This window comes from Desmodus rotundus, chromosome 3 (assembly GCF_022682495.2).
Source record: "Desmodus rotundus isolate HL8 chromosome 3, HLdesRot8A.1, whole genome shotgun sequence".
NCBI classification, from domain to species: Eukaryota; Metazoa; Chordata; class Mammalia; order Chiroptera; family Phyllostomidae; genus Desmodus; species Desmodus rotundus.
Genome location: NC_071389.1, coordinates 43,993,326 through 44,018,698, shown reverse-complemented (window position 1 = coordinate 44,018,698; position 25,373 = coordinate 43,993,326). Strand labels below are relative to the sequence as shown.

At 48.5% G+C, this 25,373-nt stretch overlaps 1 protein-coding gene across 1 annotated transcript; it reads right to left on the bottom strand.

Moving 5' to 3' along the window:
• Positions 1-14,616: 14,616 nt before the first annotated feature.
• Positions 14,617-17,136, bottom strand: FOXD3 (forkhead box D3). Its single transcript, XM_053920654.1, has one exon. It carries the CDS (start codon positions 16,657-16,659, stop codon positions 15,232-15,234), a length of 1,428 nt encoding a protein of 475 aa, XP_053776629.1. The 5' UTR covers positions 16,660-17,136; the 3' UTR covers positions 14,617-15,231.
• Between the last annotated feature and the right edge of the window lie 8,237 nt (positions 17,137-25,373).

Genomic DNA, 25,373 nt, shown 5'->3' with positions numbered 1-25,373 from the left:
TTATATAGCTTATTCACATACATCATAGAACAATAATTTTAAATTAAAAAGCAAAAATAGAAGTAGTTGAAAGTTGCAGTTAATTCAAGTCAGAAATGCACAAATAAATCATCCTCCTAAAAATGCGGGGAGTTCCAGCTATCTACTTATGCCATACATAATAAGAGCACCGAAACATCACCAAGCCTTGTCTTTATTACTAGAATACTGAATTAGAGTCTTCAATATACCCTAATAACAATTTGTTTTGTAAATACCAAGTATATTCAGGAACAGAAGACCACTAACAAGGATGACCAGCTGTCTCCATTTGCCTGGGACCGTCTGTCTCTTTCAGTCCAAGAAATTTGTATCTTCTCTGGAACCAGAAACAACTGTACTCATCCAAGCATATATATATTTTTTAAATTTGTTTTGCCATGTCTTTGGTTTGGTGCCCAAAAGGCCAAAAATTTAACTTATTTTGCTTCTTATGATCTCTTTCTTGAGGCAGTGAATGATAAGTCCTGGTTTGAATGGAAGAGAGGGATGGGATTAAAGAGAAAAAAAGAAAAAGAGGCCATGGCCGGGTAGCTCAGCTGAGTATCGTCCCAATACACCAAGGTTGTGGGTTCGATCCCCAGGCACGATGCATACAACAATCACCCAATGAATGCAAAATAAGTGCAACAACAAATCTCTCTCTAAATCAATAAAGTAAAAAAAAATTGTTTTAAAAAGAAAGATTGCATGGAAGAGCCAAAAAATTTTTTTCACAAGAAGCACAATTCTCCTCTGTTTTCAAATCTCCAAATCTATGCAGAGGAGCATTTATTCCCAATTCTGGGAATCAGCTGGGCTTAGGGCAGGCCCCAGATACCCTCATCCTCTTCTCCCTGGTTCTTTTCCTCTCTCCTGTCCAAAGCTATGAAAGGTTACGTAATTCGGGAGGTGAGACTCTAGCTTTTGCTCCAAAATCAACTGTTCATGACAAATTTTTTCCAAATACTTAGGCTTTTGATAGGCAAAGAGCCCACAGTTTCTTACAAAAAACCTTCCTTCCCCAAATACCCTTTTTACCATGAACTTTATAATATCTGTTTCAATTTCTTTCTTTCTTTCTTTCTTTCTTTCTTTCTTTCTTTCTTTCTTTCTTTCTTTCTTTCTTTAATTGATTCTAGAGAAAGGGGAAGGGAGGGAGAAAGAAAGGGAGAAAATCAGTTATGTGAGAGAGAAACATCAATTGGTTGCCTCCTGCACATGTCCCATTGGGACCAAACTCACAGTCCTGGCACGTGCCCTGACCAGGAATCAAACCATCGAGTTTTCAGTTTGCAGGATGATGCCCAACCAATTGAGCTACTCCAGGAAAACTCAAAAGCTAAGCAGAGACTTTTTTCTCTATGAATTTCTGCTATAACAAGTAATAATACAATAGCTAATATCATCATGTTTTGTAATAATAGTACTTTATGGGGTTTTGGTGAGAATTAAATGAGTTAATACATGTTTATTGCCTAACAAATTAGTATAAGTGTGTGCTGGCTAAGCATTGTTGTAAACATTTTACACGTATTTCCACGGCTTCATGAGGTAGGTACTGTTATTATTCTCTTGTTACAGATGAGGACACAAAGGAAGATCACACAGGCCTCTAGCTAGTCAGTGGCAGGGCTGGATTTCAAGCCCAGGCAGTCAGGTTGCAGATCCTGCTCACTACACAACACTGCTTCCACTTCTCTGGGAGGAGATAAAGGAGTTGCCGGAAATTCCACAGAAGGAATCAAAGGTTGGCATTTCAAAAATTTACGGCAACCCCCAACTATGAAATGCATAAGAAAAATAAGATAAACTGATAGACAGACCCAAGGATGGATAGCTGGATCAATTATGTGATGAAGGAAGTGGAATGGTGAGTATACAAGTGAGTTTTTCTTCAAAATTCTTCCAACTTTGTGGGGGAGGGAGGTGGGATTGGCTGGGGTGGAGGGATGGGGAGAAAATGCAGACAATTGTAACTGAATAAAATTAAAATTAAAATTAAAAAAATTCTTTCAACTTTTCTACATGAAATTTTCCTTAATTAAATGTTGAACACTCTCCCCCAAATATTACTGCACATTGTTTGCACCCTAACGAGAGCCATTCAGGTGATCCCGTGATTCTATTTTTCAAAACCCTGCCCTGAACAGCGTGTCAGCACATATGACAGCGCACGTTTTGTTGCTCAGGAGGACAGGATGGGCGAAGTGCTATGGGACTCTCAACAACCAGTGACCACAGTGGGCTGGCCTAGAGGCCTCATGAAAGAAGTTTAAAAGGGTCCCCAAAGATGTTACTGTGAGTCCCATTCCTGCAGGTGTAGCAGGTAGAGACAAGGGAGAAGCAAGGCCAACTTACTGTGTTCGGAGCACAGTAGAAGATCCCTGTGCTAATAATCAGCAAATCAACAATTTTAAGGAGGGAAGATAGAAGTTGAATGCAAATTATTTGTGAACATTTAGATCGTATACTTTTGAGAGACTAGTGTTAATATAATAAAAGCTAATAATAGTTGAATGTTATACACACAAGACTACTCTAAACACTTTATATATTTAAAAAAATAAGCACTTTATATGTATAACTCATTTAATCCTCTCACCAGCTCTACAAGGGTAGGTACTATCTGTACCATTTTACAGATAAGGTAACTAAAACAGTGTAAGTAACTCGCACAAGGTAATATAGCTGGTAAGTGATGGAGCTAGAGTGTGAAATTAAGCAATCTCGTTTCCACTCTTGTGCTCTTCACCACTCCCTTACATTGCCTCTTGTTAGGGTTGTGAGTAGTTAATTCATAACCCTTTTCTTTTCTTTAAAAAAAATTAATCTTTATTGTATTTTTGCCATTACCATTTAGTCCTCTTATACCTCCCTCCCTCCCCCCATAACCCTTTTTTTTCCCCTCTAAATTTAGAGTCAATTGAGACGCAGACACAGGAGTCAGAGATACGAAATGTTAGCTCTATTTCCAATGAAAGTTAAAATGAATAATGGGCAAGCAAGTGGACTTGCTAATCGTTGCTGAACTAGTCAGACTTACCTACTCAGTCATAGGCAGCAAAAAACAGCTGCAGACCTCAGCCACAAGCACAGAACATATTCTACCAAGGCCATGGCTTGGCAGAGGCTAAAAACCAAAATGACTCCTCTCTGCAAGTAGGCGCGTCCAAAGCATGCAGGAGTGGCTGATCCGCACATGCCTTCGCTGTGCCCTCTTCCAAATTCACCAATCAGATAAATCATTCTCCCTCCCTCAGGGGAGGAGGGAGTGGGAGAGGAAGGCTCACATGTCCTCTAATGAAAATTCCTCCCCACTGGAAACAGGTTGGGTAGGAAATAAGTACATTCTCACCTAGCACCTCTTAGTTATTAAATTCAGCTGTATAGGAAGAAAAAAATTACTTGAGTACACACACACACACAGATAAACACACACAAATAATGTGAAGGCTTCCCAGAAAGTGTATATAGCATTTGAAACTGACATACCCCTAGGAGCGAATGGAGGATAGAAATCTAAGAGGAAGTACTTCTCCCAAAGCACCATCTGACAGAGATAATCCACTTAAAGCACTAAACACATTTCCTGACGTGTGGTAACTGGTCAGTTAAACTTCTTAGCTCCCATCCTTATTATTACTGTTGTGATTGTTGTCCTGTCCTCAGCAACAATTCACTTTGGGTGTGAAAACTCAGAGTAAAATCATTTAAATGGATGCGTGGCCAAGTCTTGTCCAGCAGACAGAAGCATTTTGTATTCTATGACACTGAATTTTTTCAAAGCACTTTAACATATTATCTTATTTGATTCCAGGGACAGCCTTGGTAAGGGAGATATCGCGCTGGAAATTTCATTTTGCGCGGCAGATAGAGTCTGAAGTAACATATAAGGTAAAAAAATCAAACATAATGAAAATTAGTCACAAAGCCCTTAAATTTGTCCTAATAATATACAAACATACCATCTTTCTTTTTTTAATTGCATTTTTTCCATAACCCTTATACACTCCTCCTCTCCACCCTGCCCCTGCCCTGTAATCCCCACACTGTTGTCCCTGTCCCTGAGTCCCTTTTCCTCAATCCCTCCATCCCCCACTTTCCCCACTACTTAGCTGTCATCCTGTTTTCCATCCACGAGTCTGTCTCTGTTTTGCTTGTTAGTTCAGTATGTTCATTAGATTCCACATATGAGTGAAATCATATGGTGATTGTCCTTCTCTGACTGGCTTATTTCACTCAGCATAATGTTCTCCAGGTCCATCCATACTGTTGCAAAGGGTACAATTTTCTACTTTTTTATGGCTGAGTAGTATTCCATTGTGCAAATGTCCCATAGTTGTTTTATCCACTCATTTACTGATGGACACTTGGGCTGCTTCCATATCTGGGTGATTGTAAATAATGCTGCAATGAACATACGGGTGCTTATGTTCTTTCGTATTAGTGTTTTTGGTTCCCAGAAGTGGGATCACTGGGTCAAAAGGCAGATCCATTTTTAATTTTTTGACGTAGCTCCATCTCTTTCTTAATATTTTTTTAAAAACACTTTTTTCTTTATTGAGTTTAGAGGGGGAGAAGAGAGAGAGACAGAGAGACATCACTTTTTTGTTCCACCTATTTATACATTCATTGGTTGTTTTTTGTATGTGTCTTCATGGGGAGTGAACCTGCAACCTTAGCACTTCAGGACAATGCCCTAACCACCTGAGCTAGCTGGCCAGGGCCGCTTCCTTAATCTAAAAGCCTGCTTTTCCTCCATTGTTAGGACAGGTTGAGCTCTAGATGTAATTGCTGGTTTGCACTTAGGTACCATGTTCTACAAAAAGTAAGGGCGATATGTTTAAACACGGAGATCCCATTCCATTTTCTGGAGCAAGATGCTTACACTGTAAATGGCGAAAAGGAACTGAGGCTAACTGTGAAATAGTTGGCTTTCGTGCATGCCACCCTTGCTTCGTCTCCCTGTGTCTCATGCTCATTGAATGGAATTCAGAACAACGACATTTAAATGGTCATTCATTCTCTCTCTCTCTCTCTCTTTCTCTCTCTCTCTCTCTCTCTCTCATCTATCTCTCTCTCTCTCATACACACACACACACACTTCTGGAGTGATGTTTGGTTTAATGTGAGTAAACTAAACAGATATATAATGTCTCCACTAGATTATTATATCTGACGTTTACAGTTTCAAGTGACTTAGCCACTGTCACCAGGCATCAAACCCCAGTCGTCTGACTTCTGTCCTATCCTCCTTGGACTTTACAACACCACGTTCTCCCATTAACTTGCTAGTGTAACTGAGGCCATCTTTACAAGTTCAGAATTATGTATTTGCCTAATCAGATCCAATCTAGGCAGATAGCAACTTCTAGTGAAATCCTAGTGTGGATTTAGAAAAATGTTAAAATTAGTCCCCCTAGACCAGAGCTCAGCAAAGACATAAGGCACATGTCCTTGCTCTCGTGAAAGTGCTATCATACCTCTAATGACTATTGTCAAGACCTCTCATCCACAAAACTGAAAAATACCCTGAAAGTGAAAAAGTGATTTACCAAGTGGCACTACAGAGTAAATTGTTTCACATTTGTTAAGTTCTGAGAACACAAAAATGATACCTAGCTCAAACAGATGGAAGGAAAAGAGGTCTCAGTAACTTCATTTTTAAATATGAAATGTGACAGCTATTGATATATATCAAAGAAAAAAATAAAGGTGGCCTCATGAAAATATGACTGCTATAAAATCAGCAAAACTGTAAAGTAATAGTGGCCACCATTTTTGATCACTCCAAATATATTATCATAGGAAACCTTCATATTGTGGTCCCCACTTTATAGCTGAGAGCACTGAAACTCAGAGACACCAAATAACTTCGATCAGTTTCACACTTAGGAAATGGCAGAACCAAGACTTGACCCTAGGACGATCAGATTCAAAACCCACGCTCTTTCCAGAACATCATTCTACATCTCAAATTAGAAACATTTCCTAGCAAAGAAATCAACTTTGAAAATACAGTACAGCTATCTCTTGCATGGTAAGTTTTCAGCTTTTATAACTTAATCAAGTTTTTTCTCACACTTCATCTCATTTACATAAGAATAGTTTAAAGCAACAGAGAAATGAATGTAACCCATTAAGTATGTATATTGAATATACTGTACCAGGACAATGGTTCCCTAAGTGGAGGATGGATTGGTTCACTAACAGTGGCCTGTGCAGCTTCTCCAAGTTATTCCTGGGGCCCCATGGGTGGTGATGGTAGAGCGGTTTCGGTCCCCTACCTTGAACTGTAATAGAAACCAGCAATATCGGAGTAAAGGAGTCATCAAAGTGCTGGAGACCTGAATGACAGATATCTTGAAATAGCAGAGATCTTAAATCAAGACAAAGGTGAAATTAAGGTTTTAAAAAATCTCTAAATTTTTAAACAGTTACTCAGAAAGATCTGTTGGCTAAAATTTTGAAATGATGGCTATAATAGTATAATTTCTCTCTGTCCTCTCTTCCTCTTAGCTAAATTTTTAGTAGTGGTCTTTATATGGGCAAATACAGAGTTGATCAGATATTTCCAAGTTCAATGTCAAGACCAAAACTAGGAATTAGTCTTGTCTTTTAATCCAATCTATTAACTCCTGCACTCAATTCCCTCCAGCAACAAGAGCAACTTTATCATACCGTCATAATTCCTGATGTATGTGGAAAGGTGATGCTGTTGAAGTACCATCAATAAAGCGCATGTTTCACAGTGTTTGTGATTAATTCGTGCTGATCTAGATACCACCTTGCTCTTGTAACCAACATTTACATTTGCAAAATGGTACAATTTGAGAGATGGTTTACTGGTATAATCTGTAACAATGGCAAAGAGAAAAGCTCACCAGGCTATACAAAGACTAAATCAAAGCCCTGGCCAGCGAGCTCAACTGGTTAGAGCATCATCCGGATACGAAGGTTGTGGGTTTGATCCCAGGTCAGGGTACATACAAGAAGCAACCACTGAATGCATAAAAAAGCAGAACAACAGAGTAATGTCTTTCTCTCTCTCTCTCTCTCTCTCTCTCATCAATTGTAAAAAACGGGGGGGGGGGGGGGTGGAAAGTCTAAATCAATAGGGACCACACAAACTAGATATAAATTTGAAAAAGAATACATTAAGTGTATAACACTAAAGAGCTTATTATCTTGATCCCAGTTGGAGGGCAGTGGCCAAATAATCTGAGATTTTCCTTCTTTTCTTCTTCTCTATATTAAATAGTAGAATCTACATGAATATTTCTCAGGGAAGACGTCTAAGTTCCTAGTTTCATATGGTGAATGAGAGTTTAAATGATTTCTTTAACTTTTTAAAAATGCTTTATTTTGGCTAAAAGAGAGAGAGGGAGAGAAAAGAACATGAAATTCTAACCACTGTCCACAGACTTAGCACCACTGTAGTCTGAACCCAACCCTAGGTGAGGTGGGAAGTAATGAGGGGTCTCAGAGGAAGGCTCATGGACTGTCCTGGAACATGTTGACTTAATACAAAATACTGATCCTTTTTCAAAGCTCTAGCTTTTGCTCCGTTTTCCCCACCAACAGTAGTTTTTTAAAAAATATTTTATTTATTTATTTTTAGAGAGAGGGGAAGGGAATGAAAAAGAGAGGGAGAGAAACATCAGTGTGTAGTTGCCTCTCGTGAGTCCCTACTGGGGGCCTGGCCCAAAACCCAAGCATGTGCCCTGACTGGGAATCAAACCGGTGACCCTTTGGTTTGCAGGCCGGCACTCAATCCACTGAACCACACTAGCCAGGGCGAGAGTGTCTTTTTATAATAGAGTCCTTTTATTTTCTTAGTAAATTATAAAGATGTTGAGAGTCATTTGCGTAGATTTTAATATTAAAGGTGATCATATTATCATGTGTTGAGTATCTTTATTTAGAAACACAAACAATTTACTGTGGTTTCTACATTAAAACTACTGTTGGTGGGGGCCCTGGCTGGTGTGGCTCAGTAGATTTGAGTGCCAGCCTGCAAACCAAAGGATCACCAGTTTGATTCCCAGTCAGGGCACATGCCTGGGTTGTGGTCCAGGTCCCCAGTAGGGGGCGCACAAGAGGCAACCATAAATTGATGTTTCCCTCTCTTTCTCCCTTCCCTTCTAAAACTAAATTTAATTTTTTTTTTTTTAAGAAAGACACTCTCACAAACAAAGATGCTCTCAGTGCAATGGATTGTTTTGGGAGGTAGTGATTCCTCTTGTACTAGAAAAACTGAAGCAGCAGCTGGCTGAAGAAGATACTCTAGAGAGGTTTTCTCCATTAAGTGGGAGGTGGAGCTGAGTGCTGATATTTCAGTTTGGGAGGAGTTTTCAACTAATTTCACAATAGAAAGAAAACATTCCAGAAAATTCAATTATATTGTGAACCAATGACGTGTCTTTACTTTTTATATCTCTAATAAAGGTCTTTTTTTTTTTCAAAGACAAGCAAAAGTTTATTTAGAAAGTCACAGAAGTAGAAGAAGTGAGACAGCTAGGCTGCATGGGCCCCTGGAGCTTAGGAGAAGGAAAAGCAAAGAGAGGGCCTAAAGGAAGATGGCGCAGGCAAAGGGTGGGAGGGAGATTCAAATAAATGCTTTTTAAAAAAAAAAAAAAGACTTTGTTTATTTATTTTTAGACAGGGGAAGGGAGAGAGAGAAGGAGAGAAACATCAATGTGTGGTTGCTTCTCTCATGCCCCCTACTGGGGACCTGGCCTGCAACGGAAGCATGTGTCCTGACAGGGAATTGAACCGGTGACCCTTTGGTTCCCAGGCCAGCACTCAATTCACTGAGCCAGACCAGCCAGGGCCAAATAAATGCTTTTAACATGGAGTTTATAAAAGCATTTATTATAAAGAGACTGAAGAAAAGGGATTGGAAGAAAAACAGCCTCCCAAACTCTTGAGAAAGACCTGATTTGTTCAATTAACAGTCTTCAAGGTTCCTCGTACCCATGGTTCTACGTTGTGATTTATTAGGCAAATCATTTTCTTCGTCCCCTTTGTGCTCAGCAATGTTAGACAGAAAGGGACTTACTTACTAAGGCATCATGACTACGGATCATTTTTGGGTGCGCTGGGGCTCCAAGAAGGAGCAACTCACCTGAGCAGGGTGGCTCAGGGAGGGTTTCCCGAGGAGCTTCATGGCAAAGAGGCAATGGAGGGGTCAGGGCTGCCCGGGCGCGGACAGCAAAGCTCCCTGCCACCCAGGCACGCGCCCTTTGCGGAAAAGGGGGAAAAGGGCAAAATGTGCTGTTGATGTTTTGGAGAAAACTGAGCCTCGCTCACCATCTGTGGAGAGGAGAATGGAGGGGATGGAGGGAGGAGAGGAACCAAAGCCCCTTCTTCAGTGAGACGTGCACTTCCTGCGGCTCCCGCTGCTCGATCCCGAAGAAGCCTTCCAAAAGCCGAGTCCACGAAGCAGCGCGGGCGGACGAGCCCGGGTTGGTGGCACTCCCATCCGTCTGTCACCTCGGCTGGGTCTCCAGAGTCGTCACGACACTCCTAAGACTCGACAGGGCCGTGGCCTAAGTAGAGTGTAGCAAACTTGCCCTGGTTCCCAGAGATCCCAGGTTCACACCGCGGGCACCGGTTTCGCGTCTAAAGCTTTCCTGGATCCGGCAAGTGGGGTGCCGCTGCCTAGGGCGCGGAGGAGAGTCCCCCCGTGCCCCCCGCTGCTCTCTACTCCCACCATGGGTGCATTTTGCGAGTAGGCTTCCTCCCTAATTAATTCAAATTCTCTCGCCCCTAGGCACGGGGAGCTACGGTGCCACAAGCGAAGCCTTCGGAACTTGTGCAACTGTGGACCCGGCATGGGAGGGGTTGGGGGGGGCGCCCATGGGGACCGACTCGCGACACCCTTGCGCTGTGGCGGGGCCTCTGACCCACGAAGTGATGGAGCTTGGGGCCTGGAATTCCCGTCTTCTTTCTCCCCCTATCAGATCACCAGGCCAGAAGGGAATCAAGCCGTCGGTCCCAGCAGAACCGCCCAGCTGGCTGGGGCGCAGCAGGAGCCGGGGCCGCTGCCCGGGGCCGCGGGGCTGTCCTAGGGCTAGTTCTTTGCCCTTCCAGGAGCTGAGTCCCACTCCGGCCAGCGCTTCTGTGTTTGTCTTTTTTCCTTCTCTCCACTCTTCCCAATATTCCTTGCTCCACTGTTAGTTTCCGACCCCCATCCCCCATCCCAAGTGGGACATCTTTCCTGGGCAAAGGACAGTTTTTTTCCCGAGTATTTCCATAGCTTACACCTGGGCTGCGGAGTGACCTTGGGGAAGTCTCGGAACCTCCTGGGCCTTTGTGAAAAGTAGGGGACGGTGTTCTGTAGGTGTGTGTTTCCCTGAATTTGCTTCCAAAATTCAGCCCGGAGGAACCGGCAAGGGAATGAAGATGTTCCTGCTTCCTCCCCACCTCTCCCAAAACAGGATGGAGCAGTGTACATAAGCCCAAAGTCACCTAGAAAAGAAGGGCTTTTGGTACGAGTTTTATATGAAAATGAGGGAGGGGACTAATTTAATTCTTATTTTGAAAACTTCTGATGTAAGACACCACTTCGGGAAATAAAGATAAGATAATGCTTTCTTACGACTCCTTGACTGATTTTGCAACACTTCAAATTTTGTTCAGTGTACCCGCCGTCCTTGGCTGATTTTGCCCCCGGGAGCAAAGAATGGCTTGTACATTCCTAAGAGGGCAAGGGGAGGGGGTGGTGGTGGTTAAGGGAGAAGTTGGCTCTGGGTGTAACTATGCCAACTGTTGGAGGCAAGCAAAGGGAGGGTGGTCTTTTACGCGGGTTTGGGATCTGGTTACCTCTAATTCGCCCCAGAGGCCGTGTCTTGCACTAATGGGAGTCTGTCAAAGCAGGGCTCAGGTTTCCCCACTTGCCTGGATAGTGGAAGCAAAGGGGCAGACAGCAAAGTAGACCGCTCAGCCAGAAAGCAACACGCCAGGCCGCTGGAGCTGGGGGTGCGAGCTTGGGGTGGGTGGTCACTGCGGGCTTCTCTGCAGGCCCAGGGCGTGGTTGAAGAACTCAGGACTGTGAGGAGACTCCACATTTTAAAACCCCATTTCCAACCATCCTTTCACGAGGCAGGGGGCTTGGAATAGGTCCCACGACCTCTCTTAGAAAAACCCTCTTTTCACACCTAAAATCGAATTGTTCAAAAGCAAGCCAATTGATGCAGGTATTTGAACAAAATTGTTTCTCTGTCCAGAAGCCATGAAAACAAAAACAAAAATCTCCTTACATGTTCTAAGTTAACGGTTTATTTTTTAAAAATGTTTCCACTGACACCAACTTACCTAATTCTGCAAGCCCATGCAGGAAGCAGGACTCCTGTTCTCATTGCAGAGACTAGGAAATGAAGAGACTCAAAGAACCCAAGCAATCTGTGTCCAAGGTCACAGTCAGGAAATGCCTAATCCCTGCTCAGGACCCTCTCTGCAAGGCCTCTTTGATTCTGCAGCTTCCTGTCATCCCCTCCCATGAAACACACACACAAACACACCTGTGACCCGGTCTGGGCACTCTGAGAATGCCCTTCCAACCTCCACACCCACCCCAGCAAGGAGGAGTCCACTCACTACTTCATGCTGCAGGTTGCCACTATCCCAGGCACAGGTGGGGTCTGATGGACAGACACATGGCTCTGGAACAGGCTTTCTTTCAGATCACGGTCTCCTCACGGCAGTTCTTCAAGGAACCCATGTTAAAATGACCCCCACACACACATACACACAAACACCAGCCTTTCCTGTCCCCCTTACGGCCAAGACTCGTCCTATAAACCACGTAAAATATAACTTTTAATTGCTTCCAAGTCCTTGTTTCCTCATCACTAAACTTTATTGCTTCCCAATCTTTAACACAAACTCCCCTCGAGACTCTGTCCCTGGCAGGCCAAGGAAAGCAGCTTCTCGACATGTGGCCTGTGTGTCCCAAGCCCAAAGGAAGAGCAAGAGTGTCTGCGGGCTCCCGAGTCTGAGAGGCCTGCGAGGGCTGGGGTTGGACCCTCGAATGGGTTTTCACCTGCTCGTCGCCCCCTACAGGCCACGTGTGTCATTGCAGCGAGAGCCCTGCGTGGCCCGTGCATGTATTTTGCTTGTTCGTATTTTCTTGGACCTCTGGATCCACTCTCCATTCCCCGAGGAACTGCGTGCGGGACTGCGTCCCCACTGAGGGATTCCGCCCTGGGATGCTCTAAGGATCACAGGCCTCGGAACTAGACTGACTTTTAGAAATAAGTGTCAGAGGAAATGGAAATCAGTTCAAATTTGTGTGTAGCCAAAAGCTAAAATCCTCCCCATTATAAAAAAAAAAAAAAAAATCAACCCGCTTCCTCCTTTTGTTATAAATAAACCTGCCTAAGTGGAATAAAACGCGGGTATCAATCGTGTTGCTTTTAAATCTCAACGTAAGAGGGGATTTCAGTGCCTTTTGTCGCGGTGCCCGCGAACGGTCTTGAGTTTCAAGCCCTCCCCCGCCCAGTGCTAACGTTCATTACATATGATATTTGCATTTTCCGTTCTGCTCTAAACATTCGTGGTTTAACAAGCGTAAAGCAAAGAGCTTTGCAGAGGGGTACGTCCAGGCCTATCTCCCAGACATTTTCCAGGACTTTAAACAGCTGCTGCCGGTTTGGGGTCTGGATCTGAGAGTCTCCTATCTTCCAAGAAATAAGGGAAGGGGGTATCTCCAAGCTAGTTCAAAGTTAAGAAGTAACTGGACGTTGTCAGCGGTTCTCTCCTCCTCTGCACCCCACCGCCTATGGCATTGCTGAGCCCTGCAGATCTTAAGCGGCGCTTGTGGCTGAGTGGCAAGCTGCGGGCGCAGGCTCGGCCGGTATTGCTGCTATGCGCGGAAATATGAGTGAGTAATTTTATAAGTAACAAAGGATCAGGAATGGAATGAGGCCCCTGTTATCCAATGTCATTTAGAAGCCTTGGATCAGCAGCTTCTTGAGGCTAAAAGTGAATGCAAGAAGCCCTGCCTTTCCCTTTTCCCAGGAGTGTCAGCTATATTTAGAAATAACCTCTATGTGTTTGCACAAATCATGTACCATTTGCTGTTTGTGTAAAAACCGATTAGCCAGACACAACTGTGAAACAACTTGTTACTTTTATAGCTGCAACACACAAACAAATTTAGATCCGTTTAGTTTTCCTTGTAAAAGATTAGAAGGGACCCGCCCGGGAGACTGTGTGGTCCACAGTCTGTTCTCCGTGAAGGTTGCTCTTCTCCACAGCGGTTATCAGGTTCTTGTTTATCAAATTGATCTCGCCCCCAGCAGCCTGTTTTATTTTAGGACCCTGATCCAGAAGGATGTTTATTCAGACACAATAATGTTTCTGGTTTACCAGGAAAAGATTCTGTATTTGTGAGGGAGGGTCTTACAAAGTGAATCCCTAGTCCAGGTCGACGGCAGAGAAACGAGGCTGAGATTCGAAGAATCTCCGCGAGCAGGAGGCGAGGTGGATGCCGGCGCCAGGGACCGTGGCCGTGTTTTGCAAACAGGACGAATGTAGGGCCGAACTGACAGTAGTGCCACCCGCTCCAGTTTTGAAAAGCGATTTCGCATAAGTAATTGTAACAGCTAAATTAATTACAAAATAATTATAATTGATGCCATTTGAGGATCTGTTGGTGGTGGTGGCAACCGGCCTCTGTAGTCTAGATGTTTCATTTGTACCTTAGTACTTTTAAGGTTGCAACAGCTGAAATGAACATTAAAAATAATCTACAGGGACATCTCCCCATTTCTGCCCTATGATCTCTCATTTCATACTAACCAAGCCTAAGGTGTACGTATCTTTTTTTTTTAAGTAAAAAAAGGGAGGGAGTGATATGCATCTGTTTTAAGAAGGGTACTAAGGCCACCCTATTCCCTGGCCTTCAGAAAGACTGAGGGTTGGAGGGAGAGGAGGCATCCGAAGGAACGCTTCAGAAATTGAAATTATGTTATAGATTGCCATAGAAAAGAGTTATCTTATTTGAAAATGTTCTTTAAGAACAAAACTATGTATTATCAATCAGGTTTATACAATACAATTCCACTGCAAATTCAAAATGGCATAACATACATTTAGAAATCAACTGGGTTTATTCACCACTTAAGCAATCAAAATAAGTAATTCCAAAAACCTAAGTTTAAATGCTAAGATAAGGGATGTTTTGCAATTTACATTTTGAAAGGATAATTTTAATGACCAAGTACTCTCATTTGGTGAAATTTTCATTGTGTAAAATAGAACTCGATTTTAAAAAATGTAAAAGATTTAATTGTTTAGAGTAAGGTTATTTTTTAATAGCTTATTTTATCTACAGAAATATCTGGTCATTTAGATTTAATGAATTGCTATGAACAAGATCATTGCCCACATCCGGAGTTTATGTAAAAACTAAAAGAAAAATATTAATACGATTTAAATTAGCATATTCTTTCCTGTCTCCAATTAAATTTTCCTTACGGTCAAATGATGAATTAGCAAACTTGTCGAATTTCTGGGAAAGACGAGATACAAATACCACTTTAAAATCTTGTCATTTGCCTCAGACACCTAAATGAAACACTAGGCTGAGCATTTTAAAAATTTATTTACAAAGTTGTGTACAACACGATGGAATAACATTTAGAATACCATATATATTCATTCATATATAAACAGACTTTTATAATAGAATGACACTTCTCGCCTTTTGAAAATTTTTATATTTAAAATCTCCCAACGTCTCTATACATTTTTTTTTCTCACATAAAACTGTGGAGAGTGAACCTTCAAAAAAAATGAAAGTTCAGAGCTCTAAATCTACTGAATTCGTTTTTTCTTAAAAAAATAAAAACCCCAAAAGGAAAGTCAATAATTTTTATACAAATATGTACAAAGCATTTCCCTCCCATCCCCACGGTACTGAGAGCAGGCGCCGTCAGGGTACATTTCTGGAAAATTAGGTTTTCGGTTTTACCTGTACGGAAAGCTATTCCCGGCTGGCGGGCGCGCGCTGCGAGTTTGCTCGGACAGCCTAGGTGTGCGCGAGCGCGCGGCGGCTGCGGAGGTCGGTGGTGAGGGGTCGAAGGGAGGAAACGGAGGAGAGGCAGAGTCTAGGATTGGGCAGGTTGGCGGGGACCGGGGCGGGGCGCCCAGCGGGGAAGTGCAGCTGCCGCCCGGGCCCTGCGTCCCGGCCACCGCGCGCCCCTATTGCGCGGGCCACTTGGCTTGCGCTGCGGCGGCGGCAGAAGCTGCGGGCTGCAGGAACTGTCCAGAGAGCGGCACGCTCAAAATAGGCGCTATGGTAGCCGTCGTCCGGCTCAGCGATAGTGGCTGGTGCGTGGCCATGAGCGCTGCTGATTGCACTGTCCCGGGCGGCCGAAGGAAGGACTGAGCAGCTGCCCCACCGCCCCCGGTGCCCCCAGTTACCCCGGCGCCACCAGCGCCCGCCGCCGAAGCCCCGGGCGCCGCGGGCCCCCCGCCAATGATGTTCTCGATGCTGAACGACGGCCGCGCGCTGGGCTCGGACTTGATGAGCGAGGCCGTGGTGCCAGCAGCGCCGGCCGTGCCCGCGGCGGCCGCGGCAGCGCCCAGGCTGTTGAGTTGCAGCTGCAGGCCGGGGCCGAGCTGGGAGCCGAAGGCGGCCGCCTTGCGGCCCAGCTCGCCCGAGGGCAGTAGCGGCACCGCGGGCGGCAGCACCGGGGCCACCGGCGGCAGCGCGTACGGATACTGGAGCGCCGCGGCCGCCGCTGCAGCCGCCGCGGCAGCGGGGTGCGAGTAGGCGCCCGCCGCGGCCGCCGGGTGCAGGCCGTAGGGGCGGCCGTAGGGCCCCGCGGCGCCGGCGGCCGCAGCCAGGCTGTAGGCGCCGAAGCTCTGCATCATGAGCGCCGTCTGCTCGCGCAGGTGCTCCTGCTGGTGGCGCTTGAAGCGCTTCCGGCGGCGCAGGAAGCTGCCGTTGTCGAACATGTCCTCGGACTGCGGGTCCAGGGTCCAGTAGTTGCCCTTGCCGGGGTTGCCCGGCTCGCGGGGGATCTTGACGAAGCAGTCGTTGAGCGAGAGGTTGTGGCGGATGCTGTTCTGCCAGGCGGGGAACTTCTCCCGGTAGTAGGGGAAGCGGTTGCTGATGAACTCGCAGATGCCGCTCAGGGTCAGCTTCTTCTGCGGGCTCTGCAGGATGGCCATGGTGATGAGCGCGATGTACGAGTAGGGCGGCTTCACCAGGCTGTTCTTGGGCTTGCTCGGGGCCAAACTGCCCGCCGCTCCGCCGCCCGAGCCGGGCCCGCCGCCGTTCCCGCCGCCCTCCTCGCCGCCAGCGCCGCCCTTGCAGCCGTCGGCCTCGGACGCGCCCGCCTCGCCCCCCGGCCCGGCCCCGGCTCCCGCCGCCTCCTTGGGCAGCGCCCCGGGCTGCTGGAGCGGCGGCTGAGGCTGCCCGTGGTGGGGGGCCGCCGGCGTCACCTCGTCCGCCTCGTCCAGGCGCAGGTCCGGCGGCCCCGCGGGGCTTTCGCAGCCGGCGTCGCTGTCCTTCTCCTCCAGCCCGTCGTCGCCCTCGCCCACCACATCGATGTCCACGTCCTCGGCCGTCAGCACCGTCTGGCCGGACATGTCGCTGGCGCTGCCGCCGCCGGAGAGGGTCATCCCTCCGCGGGGTTGGTGGCGGCTGCGGGGAAGCGCGGCGGGCGATGGGGGTCGTCAGGAGCTGCCGCGGAGCTCAGGGGAAGGGGGTCCGGGCGCCCCCGAAAGGTGGGGCAGTGGGAGAAAGGAGGGAGCGCTGGTGACTCGGGGCCCTCCCGGCTGCGCTCACACCCGGCGGCCGGGCATCGCGCGGCGAGGGCGCCGCCGTCCGCCCTCCGCGGCCGCGCCCCGCGAGCTCCAGCCGTCCCCGGCTCTCCGCGCCCGGCGCTCGCTGCCGCTCCCGGCTCCGCAGGCTTCTCCACGCCGCGGCCCCCGACTTCGCCTTTCTCCGGCCCCGGGCCGGGCGTGGAGAGCGGGAGCGGTGCAGGCGGGCGCGGGACGCCGGGCGCTGAGCTGCTCGGGAGGGCGCGGACAGGGGCCACCGGGGGAGGGGGTGTCGGGGACGCGGAAGCCCCCGCAGTCGAAAGTCCGGTTTTAAGGACTGGCCTGATAGATTACTTTCTACTTAAAGATCCAGCGGGAGGCGGGGCCACGTGACCGCGCGTGACGTCAGGGCCGCGGCGGAGCCGGCCAAACTCAAGTTGGTTCAGGGAATTGTCAACAAAGGGACGAGGGACGCGCAACTCCGCGCCGCACCGCGCGCCGGCATCCCGCGGGCTCCGAGCGCGCCCTGGCCGGCCCGCAGACCTCGGCCTAGGCTGGAAGCCGGCGCAGGGGGCGAGCGAGCCTGGGGGTGTGGGCGAGGGAGAGGGTGTGTGCGAGCGAGGGCGTGGGCCTGGGAGTGTCCGCGGGACCTGGACCCGGCAGCTCCTGCTGCCCTGCCCTCGCCGCGCCCTCTCCCTTGCTCCTTCCCCACTTCTACCAACACTTCTTGAGCGGCGACTGGGCCACTTAGAACGAGATTCCCATCCTGTTCCTCTTTAAAGAAAAAACTTAGTCTGTTTTGTTTTTTCCTTTTGATTCTTTTAGCTTTAAAGAGGTAGGGCTGCACACCCGGCTCCGTTTTGCTAATCAGACTTCAGACACCCACCCCTTCTGCCTCAGGGCTTATTCGGCGGAAACACCTACTAAGGGGACGCGCTCTCTCTCCCCACAAAACCCTGACCACCGGCTTTGCCTTCTCGGCTTGAAATGGGTATGCTTATCTATATAAATATGTATTTTTCCCGCGTCCAGAACAGCATCAGCTGGGGTTCCCAAAGGTCAGAAAATGGCTATTGATTAATCTATTAGAATAGTTGCCGAGAAAAATAAAAACGGCGTAAAATAACAGGGAACCTATAAATAAAAAAGCCATAACTAGCGGCTCCGAGTTGTTAAACGACTTAGCATGTGGAAAAAAAATCGGAAATGAGGTGCTGGGGGAAGAGCCAAGATGGGCAGCGGCCTGGGTAAGTGGAGCGCGTCAGTAAAGAGGCTTCGGCCTGTAGAGTTAGACGCCGCGCCCTCGCTGGGCCGGCAGAGGAACGCCCGGAGACGGCGACGTGACTTCCCAGGCGGCTGGGCAGGTCTTCTGGGAGTGGGGACAGCTTGGGGCTTGCCTGCCGACTAGCTCTCAGTTGCTAACTAACATGGATTCTTTCCTCTTAAGACTTAGATAAACCTTCCAAGATTTAACTTCCTCGGAAATCAACGGCAGCACGGGTGGAAGAGGCGAGGATGCGGCCAGTGCACTCCGAGTTTTCCTGGCACGAAAAGTCAGTGATGGTAGGAAAGACTGGGGGTTGAGAGGGGGGTACCGCAAACGGATCCCCAAGTGCGTCGCGTTACTTGGGACGCATGGACTTTGCACTTCCAAATAGTGCTTCTGACCTGGTGAATCCGAGACGTGTCACCTCTTCCCTTCTGCATTTCCAGGCCGCCTCGTAGCAAGCCGCAAAGCCCCTGCCAGGTGTAGTGGGCTTCTGGAAACCAACCCAAGTCTGTCCGCTGAGGCCTGGGAGGGGAGTGCCGGCCTTACCAGAGGAAAGAGCAAAAGGGGAGGAGATCCGAGAGAAAATAATTAATGAAATATTTGCAAAAGACACCAGGAAACTAATTTAATTCCTTGTGGACAGTGGTATTCTGACTCCCTCAGTCGGTGTCGTTCATCTACAACCCCCTCTTTTCTCGGTGTAGACAACCCCCCCACATTGGTAAACTTTATTATAGGCAGCACGACAGACATTGACTTTTGTCTCCATTAGATAATTTCCTGGAGGTAACACTAGCCCATTGGCTCCCCACTTTCCCGGAGTTTCAGGTTGGGGCTAGGACAGTGGGAGCAGTCATTCCATCCTGAGACACTTGGGAAACTTTAATTTTTTCTGTAGCTTAATTCCCCGATTGCACCTGACCCTAAAATGCATCTCTTGAGTTGATTTCAGCAGCTGCACAGCTTGGGGGCCTGCAGGGTCCGAACCGTTTACAATGCCCCCTAGACAGCATCCCTCGAAACCGACCACAGTGCCGAGCTGGCCGCCCACTGCCCACAGCTGCAGAGGTCCTGGCTGCAACTGTCCGAATAACCGAATTATGACAGAAGGAAGGTTGGAAGGACAAAAAAGGAAACAAAAATTTACAAACTTAGAAATTCCTTTCGCTCAGCTTCGGTTCCCAGCCCCAGAGGTTGGAGCGATCTGCAAGCCACGGTCCATCGGGGCGGCTGGGCGGGCGGGAACGCGCGCTTGTGTGTGTGTGTGTGCGCGCGCGCGCGCGCGCGCGTGCACAGCGGAGGGTGGCAGCTCCAGAGTCAGCCTTCCTCGGTCTTCCCAAAGTAGCCTCTAAATGAGCCTAATTTCGATTCCGCTGCCCGCCAGGGCTGGCTCTCAGGACTCCCTCGGCGCTGCTGGTCGCTGCCTCGCACTTCCCCCCGGCCAAGACCTAGCCTGATCCATGCATTCCCCGGTGTCTCTTTGTAACCTCCCTGGGGGGAAGGGTGGGGGATGAACAACTCCCAGCCGCCAGTTCCATTTGATGCGCTTTTTTCCTTCGACACAATAAAAGTCAAATTAATTGATTCATACCATTAATTACGGTGCCTAGCGTGAAAAGCAACGCTTCCCCTCGGTTAGAGATCTATTGTACTAATCTCTTGTTCAATCAGTGTTACCATCTGATGCTGGGTCTGGCCCTTACAGAAACTTTTCGACTCGATTAGCTAAATGATGAGACGTACAGGACCTACAAGCTTCGGCCTCGACGTCTGGTGCGGGGTCCATCCACTGAACATCGATTTCCAGTGGAGGCAGCGGGTTTTCCCGCTACCACTGTCGGCTGGGGAACCCGCCGCGGCTTTCCTCCTTCCGAGAGGACTGTGGCACCCGTGCAACCTCTCGTGGAGGGAAGGAGGCAAGCAACGGCTCTGGTGGGAAGAGGGAAGGTCGTGTTGGGGGGAAGGGCCCGGGCGGGAGCCCGACGCGGGGCAGGGTCCTGGCCTAGACCGACTTAATCCCAGGCTAAGTAAATCCTTTTTGCCGAAGAATTGCATTTTGTAGCGAAAAGCCCACAAGTCGTTAGTTGCCGCCAAACTTAGGCAAAAGAGAGATGGAAGAAGCAAGACAGGGAGAGAGAAAGTGACACAATACTGGGGGGGGGGGGATGTGACAGGGGACGGAAATGTTGGGAGGGGAGGGAAATGTGGCTCTGTATTTTCTAAGTCGCAGATGGTTACTGCGGAAGGTAGAAAAAGGGAGGAGTACAAACACGTACAATGGGGGAGAGTGACTACTTGGGCCACAAGCAAACTTCCCCAGGAGGGATTTAAAGAAGATGGAAGCCAGCTGTCTCACCTGTTCAAATGTTTGAAACGGTTCAGCCAGAGAAGAATGGAATGAGGCTTCTCCGGGCCGGGCAGCGCCCGTGGTACCTAGCTGGGGAAGCCACTGGACCGGGGCCATCGGGAACGGGGGTTGGAGAGGGTGGGGGGGCGGACGAGGGTTAGCGAGGGCGATGGAAGCGGTCGGGGTTCTAGCAACAGGAAACACGAAAAGTGAAGCCCGGATCGATTGGAAGGAAATTGAGACGTCTCGGGGGAAGGGAGGTTTTGTGAGCGTTCTGGGGGATGAGATGGGGAGCGGGGCGGGGGTGGGGGCTGGATGGAACAATTTATGACGGAGAAGGGGAAATTGATTACAACTGAATTTGGGTTTTTTAAGTGGTCAAAACGAAGGCCGGGCGCGGCCAGAGTGCTGGAGGCGGGAATGGCCCATCTACCCTTCGCGAAGCCAGAGTACACACAGGTGCCCCCTCCCTCCTCCTCTAAGTCAAGACTATGCCAATGACGTGCATGAATCGTTGGCCCAAAATGAGATAGAATCAGGACCGCACGCCGGTGCTCTTTTCTTAGAATCGGGGGAGATGGGACCCGGCTCTGCACAGTGAGGGGCGCTTCCGCCAGCGACAGCAGCCACCATCTATTGCAGAGGAAACAAAACGTGGGCGGAACACACTTGGAATGTACCCCGCTTCTCATCCCCCAAGAGCCAAAGTCTGCTCCTTGACAATCTTCATAGGTTTGTTAAGTTATTACCAGCCTGTGCCTGGATGGCCGCCACCAAGGGAGGTGGGAAGGGCTGAGATGATGCCGGGTCCCCAGGTCCCCAACCCACCCAGATTATTTCAATTTTCAAGTGGGTAGCATTTTCAACTCACCGCCACCACCCTTGTATAGGTCTCCAGATCTCTTCAGGGCGGGGGGAGCGGGGACTAATTTAATGTTCTTACTTAGATTTGCATCTGAAAACTTCAGTTATTTTCAGGGTGTCTGCTATTCAGAGCCCATGCCAATAAGTTCCTGTAAATGGCGAGCGACCAAAGGGAACGGAGGAGAGAAGGAGAGAGAGGATGGTTTGGAATTTATTTATATTGGAAATGTATAAACATCCATTCTGTAAAAGGCAACACGTTTAATTAACGATGAGAGAGCAGTTAGGGGCAGGAAGCTAGTAAAATTGTGTGATAAATTTATGGCATTGTTAGCGTGCTTTTAATTATGGCTATTATGTTAATTATTTCACATTAGCATGGAGTTATCAGCAGCATGTCAGATTTAATCAAAACGAGCCTTTCTCTAGAAAATTGTTCTTTTCATCCGCGAGGAGAAAGGTCTCAGGCAGGACTGGGGCTTAAAGATGACTTGGCATTGAAAGCCCGCATCTCTCCGACACGGTTTGGCGCGATGCAGCCCGGCCCGGCGGTCTGCTGGGTCCCTCCAGGCTAACGGCAGCTCGTGGAAGAGCCGAGGGCAGGGTTTTTAGGAATTCACCATTTTCACCCCCTTCCGAGACGACACTTCATCATATGGGATCATTCTGTCAAACAATATGATGCTGTTCATTTTTATCTGTCCCGCATTACAAAACCCCCTTTCAGCCTGAGGAGCAGCAACAAAAGCCTCGGAGCGGCGCGCTGGCCGCTGGCCCCCCGGCCTCCCCCAGGCTCCAGAGAAAAAGACGAGAAAGGCCGGGAAAGCAGGCGGCGGGCGCGCGCCCCTCGCCGAGTGAGGGAAGGCAGCGCGCGGGGCCCCGCGCGCCCGGACGGGACCTCGGGTCCTCGGGTGGAGCCCGAGCGGGACACGCCTCTCCCGGGCCTTGGGCGCTGGGCGGAAGCGCCTTTCCCTCACCGCTGGCGACTCGCCCACCCAGGCCACATCGATTTCTTAATCACTGCCGATCGATTTATTGGGAGCAAACGAATAGCTCATTTTGGAAACGTTTCAATTGTTGGTTTGATGGTTGGGGCGCTGCCGCGGGAGGGCGCGCGGGGCCCAGGGGCCCACGAGGGAAGAGGCGTGTGGGAGACTGGAGGGAGCAAAGGCCAAACGCTCCTCGCCACGGGAACCTCGTGTCTGTGCGCACGGGGCCGCCGGCCACTGGTCCCCCAGCACTTGGGTCTCCGGGATCCCCAGGCCTCCCCGTGGGTTCAGCTCCCTCTGGCGGCGGGGCGGGCAGGAGCCCGGCGCCCAGCCCTTCCACCTTCTCACGTCCAGGCAAGTCCCCCCGGGTTTCTGATTCCTTTGTAAAGCGACCCCGAACCCCTTCCCGGGACCCGTGCGGGTAGCGGCCTCTCAGACCCTGGCAGCTCGGGCCTTCCTCGCCCGCCTTCCGAACGCTGCTGCCTCCGCGCCCCTGGGCGGGCAGCGGCCTTTCTGCGCAAGATCGCTCAGGCCCCCGCCCCTCCCGGGCTGGAGCTGTGGACCTGCCGGCTGTTGCCTTATTTTTAGCACCATTCCATTCGCGCGGTTATATTTAACTCGATACACTTCTCTGAGGAGGTCACTCGGACATCAAATTCTCCGCATCGCAGCTTGGGCCCGTCCGCCTCGCCCAGGGGCGGTCTCTCCGGGCAGATTGCAAAGCCCCAGCTTAAGAATCTTGGACGTCTCCTGAGCTCGCCTTCGAGAGGAGAGGTTGACAGGTTCGGTTCTAGGAGCGGTCACTACGGCGCCTAAAGCATACCTCCTATTGGTTCGGTCGTGTGGGGGAGGGGAGTATGGAGGAGGATTCAGTCCTAGGGCAAGAAAGATTCTCAGCGAGCAGTAGTGGGTCTTTTTTCCACTTATTCCTGACCCAGAGCATCCAGGTCTCCTCTTACAACTCTGTGCTTCAGAAAGTTTATGATTTTCGTGTTCATGCTGAAATCCCCTCTCCTCCCTACTCCCAAACACACCCAACAAGATACTTAAATTTGAGTAGTATGTTGGCTCCTCAGTTCCGGCCCAGTCTTCTCTTGGCAAAATCTGAAGAAGACCAGGCCACCGGCTCAGTCATATCCTGGGGACAGGACCCACTTGGGTAACACACAGAAACACCGTGTCCACACACTATTCATTCATTCGGAAGGTCAAACTCAGTCCACAAGCAGTGGAAGAGCCATGTACTAAAGGTACACAAACAGTGTGACTTGACCTGGGATGTTGAAACATACTTTTCAAATTAAAATTTTTCTCTTTCTGACACTTTTAAAGAAAGGACTCTCTTAACATTGGGTCCTTGTGGGTCTTTCTGGCTGTTTCTCTCTCTGTCTCTCTCTCTAATTTATTGATTTTAGAGAGAGAGGGGAAGAGAATGTAACATTGGTCCATTATTTCACTGACTTATGCATTCATTGGTTGATTCTTCTGGCCCTGACCAGAGATGGAACCAAAGCAGGCAACCCTGGCGTATCCGGACCGAGCTCTGACAGAGCTACCAGGCCAGGGCTGGCTGTCTCTTTTTGTAGATCTCCCTATAATGTATGGAAGAAGGAAGGAAGTCATACTCAGCTGTATTCGGGGGGAGAGGATATATAAGTATATGTATGCACATTCCTTTATTCCTCTATTCCTTTATTGATGCTTTGTTGAACAGTTCTGGACTCTAGAAAGTGCGAGAGAGGGGAAAACTAAACCCAAGGTTCCAGAGTGATAAGTGCTGTGGTCGAGGAAAACAGTACTGAACAACAGAGGGTCTTCTCAATGGGTGGGGAAGGAGAAAGTGCGAAGCTTTCCAGCACAGAAGATAATACTGACCAGCTAGCATTTACTTTAGGGGTGTTCAGGGAAGATTAGGGAGCAGTAAATTAGAATCTGGGATATTGGGGAAAACAAAGTACTAAGATACCTGACTGTACTTCTGGACAGCCAGAGAGGGTCCTTGGTCTCAAGGGAAATGGGGACTAGAGTGAGAAGGAAACATGAGAATTGGAAGAAAGGAGAAGTTACAGTGTAAAAATAGAACTTTGCTTAGAAATATTGGCTAGGTCCAGTATGGCTCCTTTTAGATTACATAGGGATATTTTAAAGGAAAGGTAGATAAAAGGTAAAGATCCTAGAGAAGAGGCTGACAGGGACAGCTTAATGAAAAGACAGGTTGGTGGACCCAACTATGTTTCTAACCTTATCACATTAGTTCATCAAGGGCTAGGCACTGGAATTACAGGTAAATAAGAAGGTAGGCTCCACATTTAGAATGTAACTGCACAAGGAATTTTGATCTGTTTTGTTCACTGCCGTTTTCCTCACCTTCATCCAGGCACTGGGGGTGGTGGTGATGAGATGCTCTACAGATATTGTTTCCATAACTGAATCAGTAAGCCGCAGCCCCACTCTGATGGGTGACTTATTCAGTAAAGTCTGTGGTTAAAACATACTGTGATGAATTAGAAATACTTATTGTAGAATGTTACATGGGTGCAGAGTGAACATACCTAACTCCCTGGAAAAGAGAAGAAGTGTGTAAGAAGGCTTCCCTAAAGGAAAAAATGCCTGAGCTGTCTCGAATGGTGAGTAAATGCTGTTAGGTGAATGAAGAAAGGAACAGAGCTCCAGGCAGAGAAAGCAGTATGAGCAAAGACACAGAGGGGTGCAGGACGTGAGGGCCAGTGCATGTGTGAAGGAAGTAAGACTGGAAGTAGTAAAGAGACTCCGTTACCTCGGTAAGAGGCAATGGGGGTGTAGATCCTTGCGTTTAATCTTGGGTAATGTAATTATGATGTGCCTTGGTGTGTTCCTCCTTGGGTCCAGCTTCTTTGGGACTCTCTGAGCTTCCTGGACTTCCCGGAAGTCTATTTCCTTTGCCAGATTAGGGAAGTTCTCCTTCATTATTTGTTCAAATAAGTTTTCAATTTTTTGTTCTTCCTCTTCTCCTTCTGGCACCCCTATAATTCGGATGTGGGAACGTTTCAAGGCGTCCGGGAGGTTCCTAAGCCTCTCCTCATTTTTCCAAGTTCTTGTTTCTTCATTCTTTTCTGTTTGGATG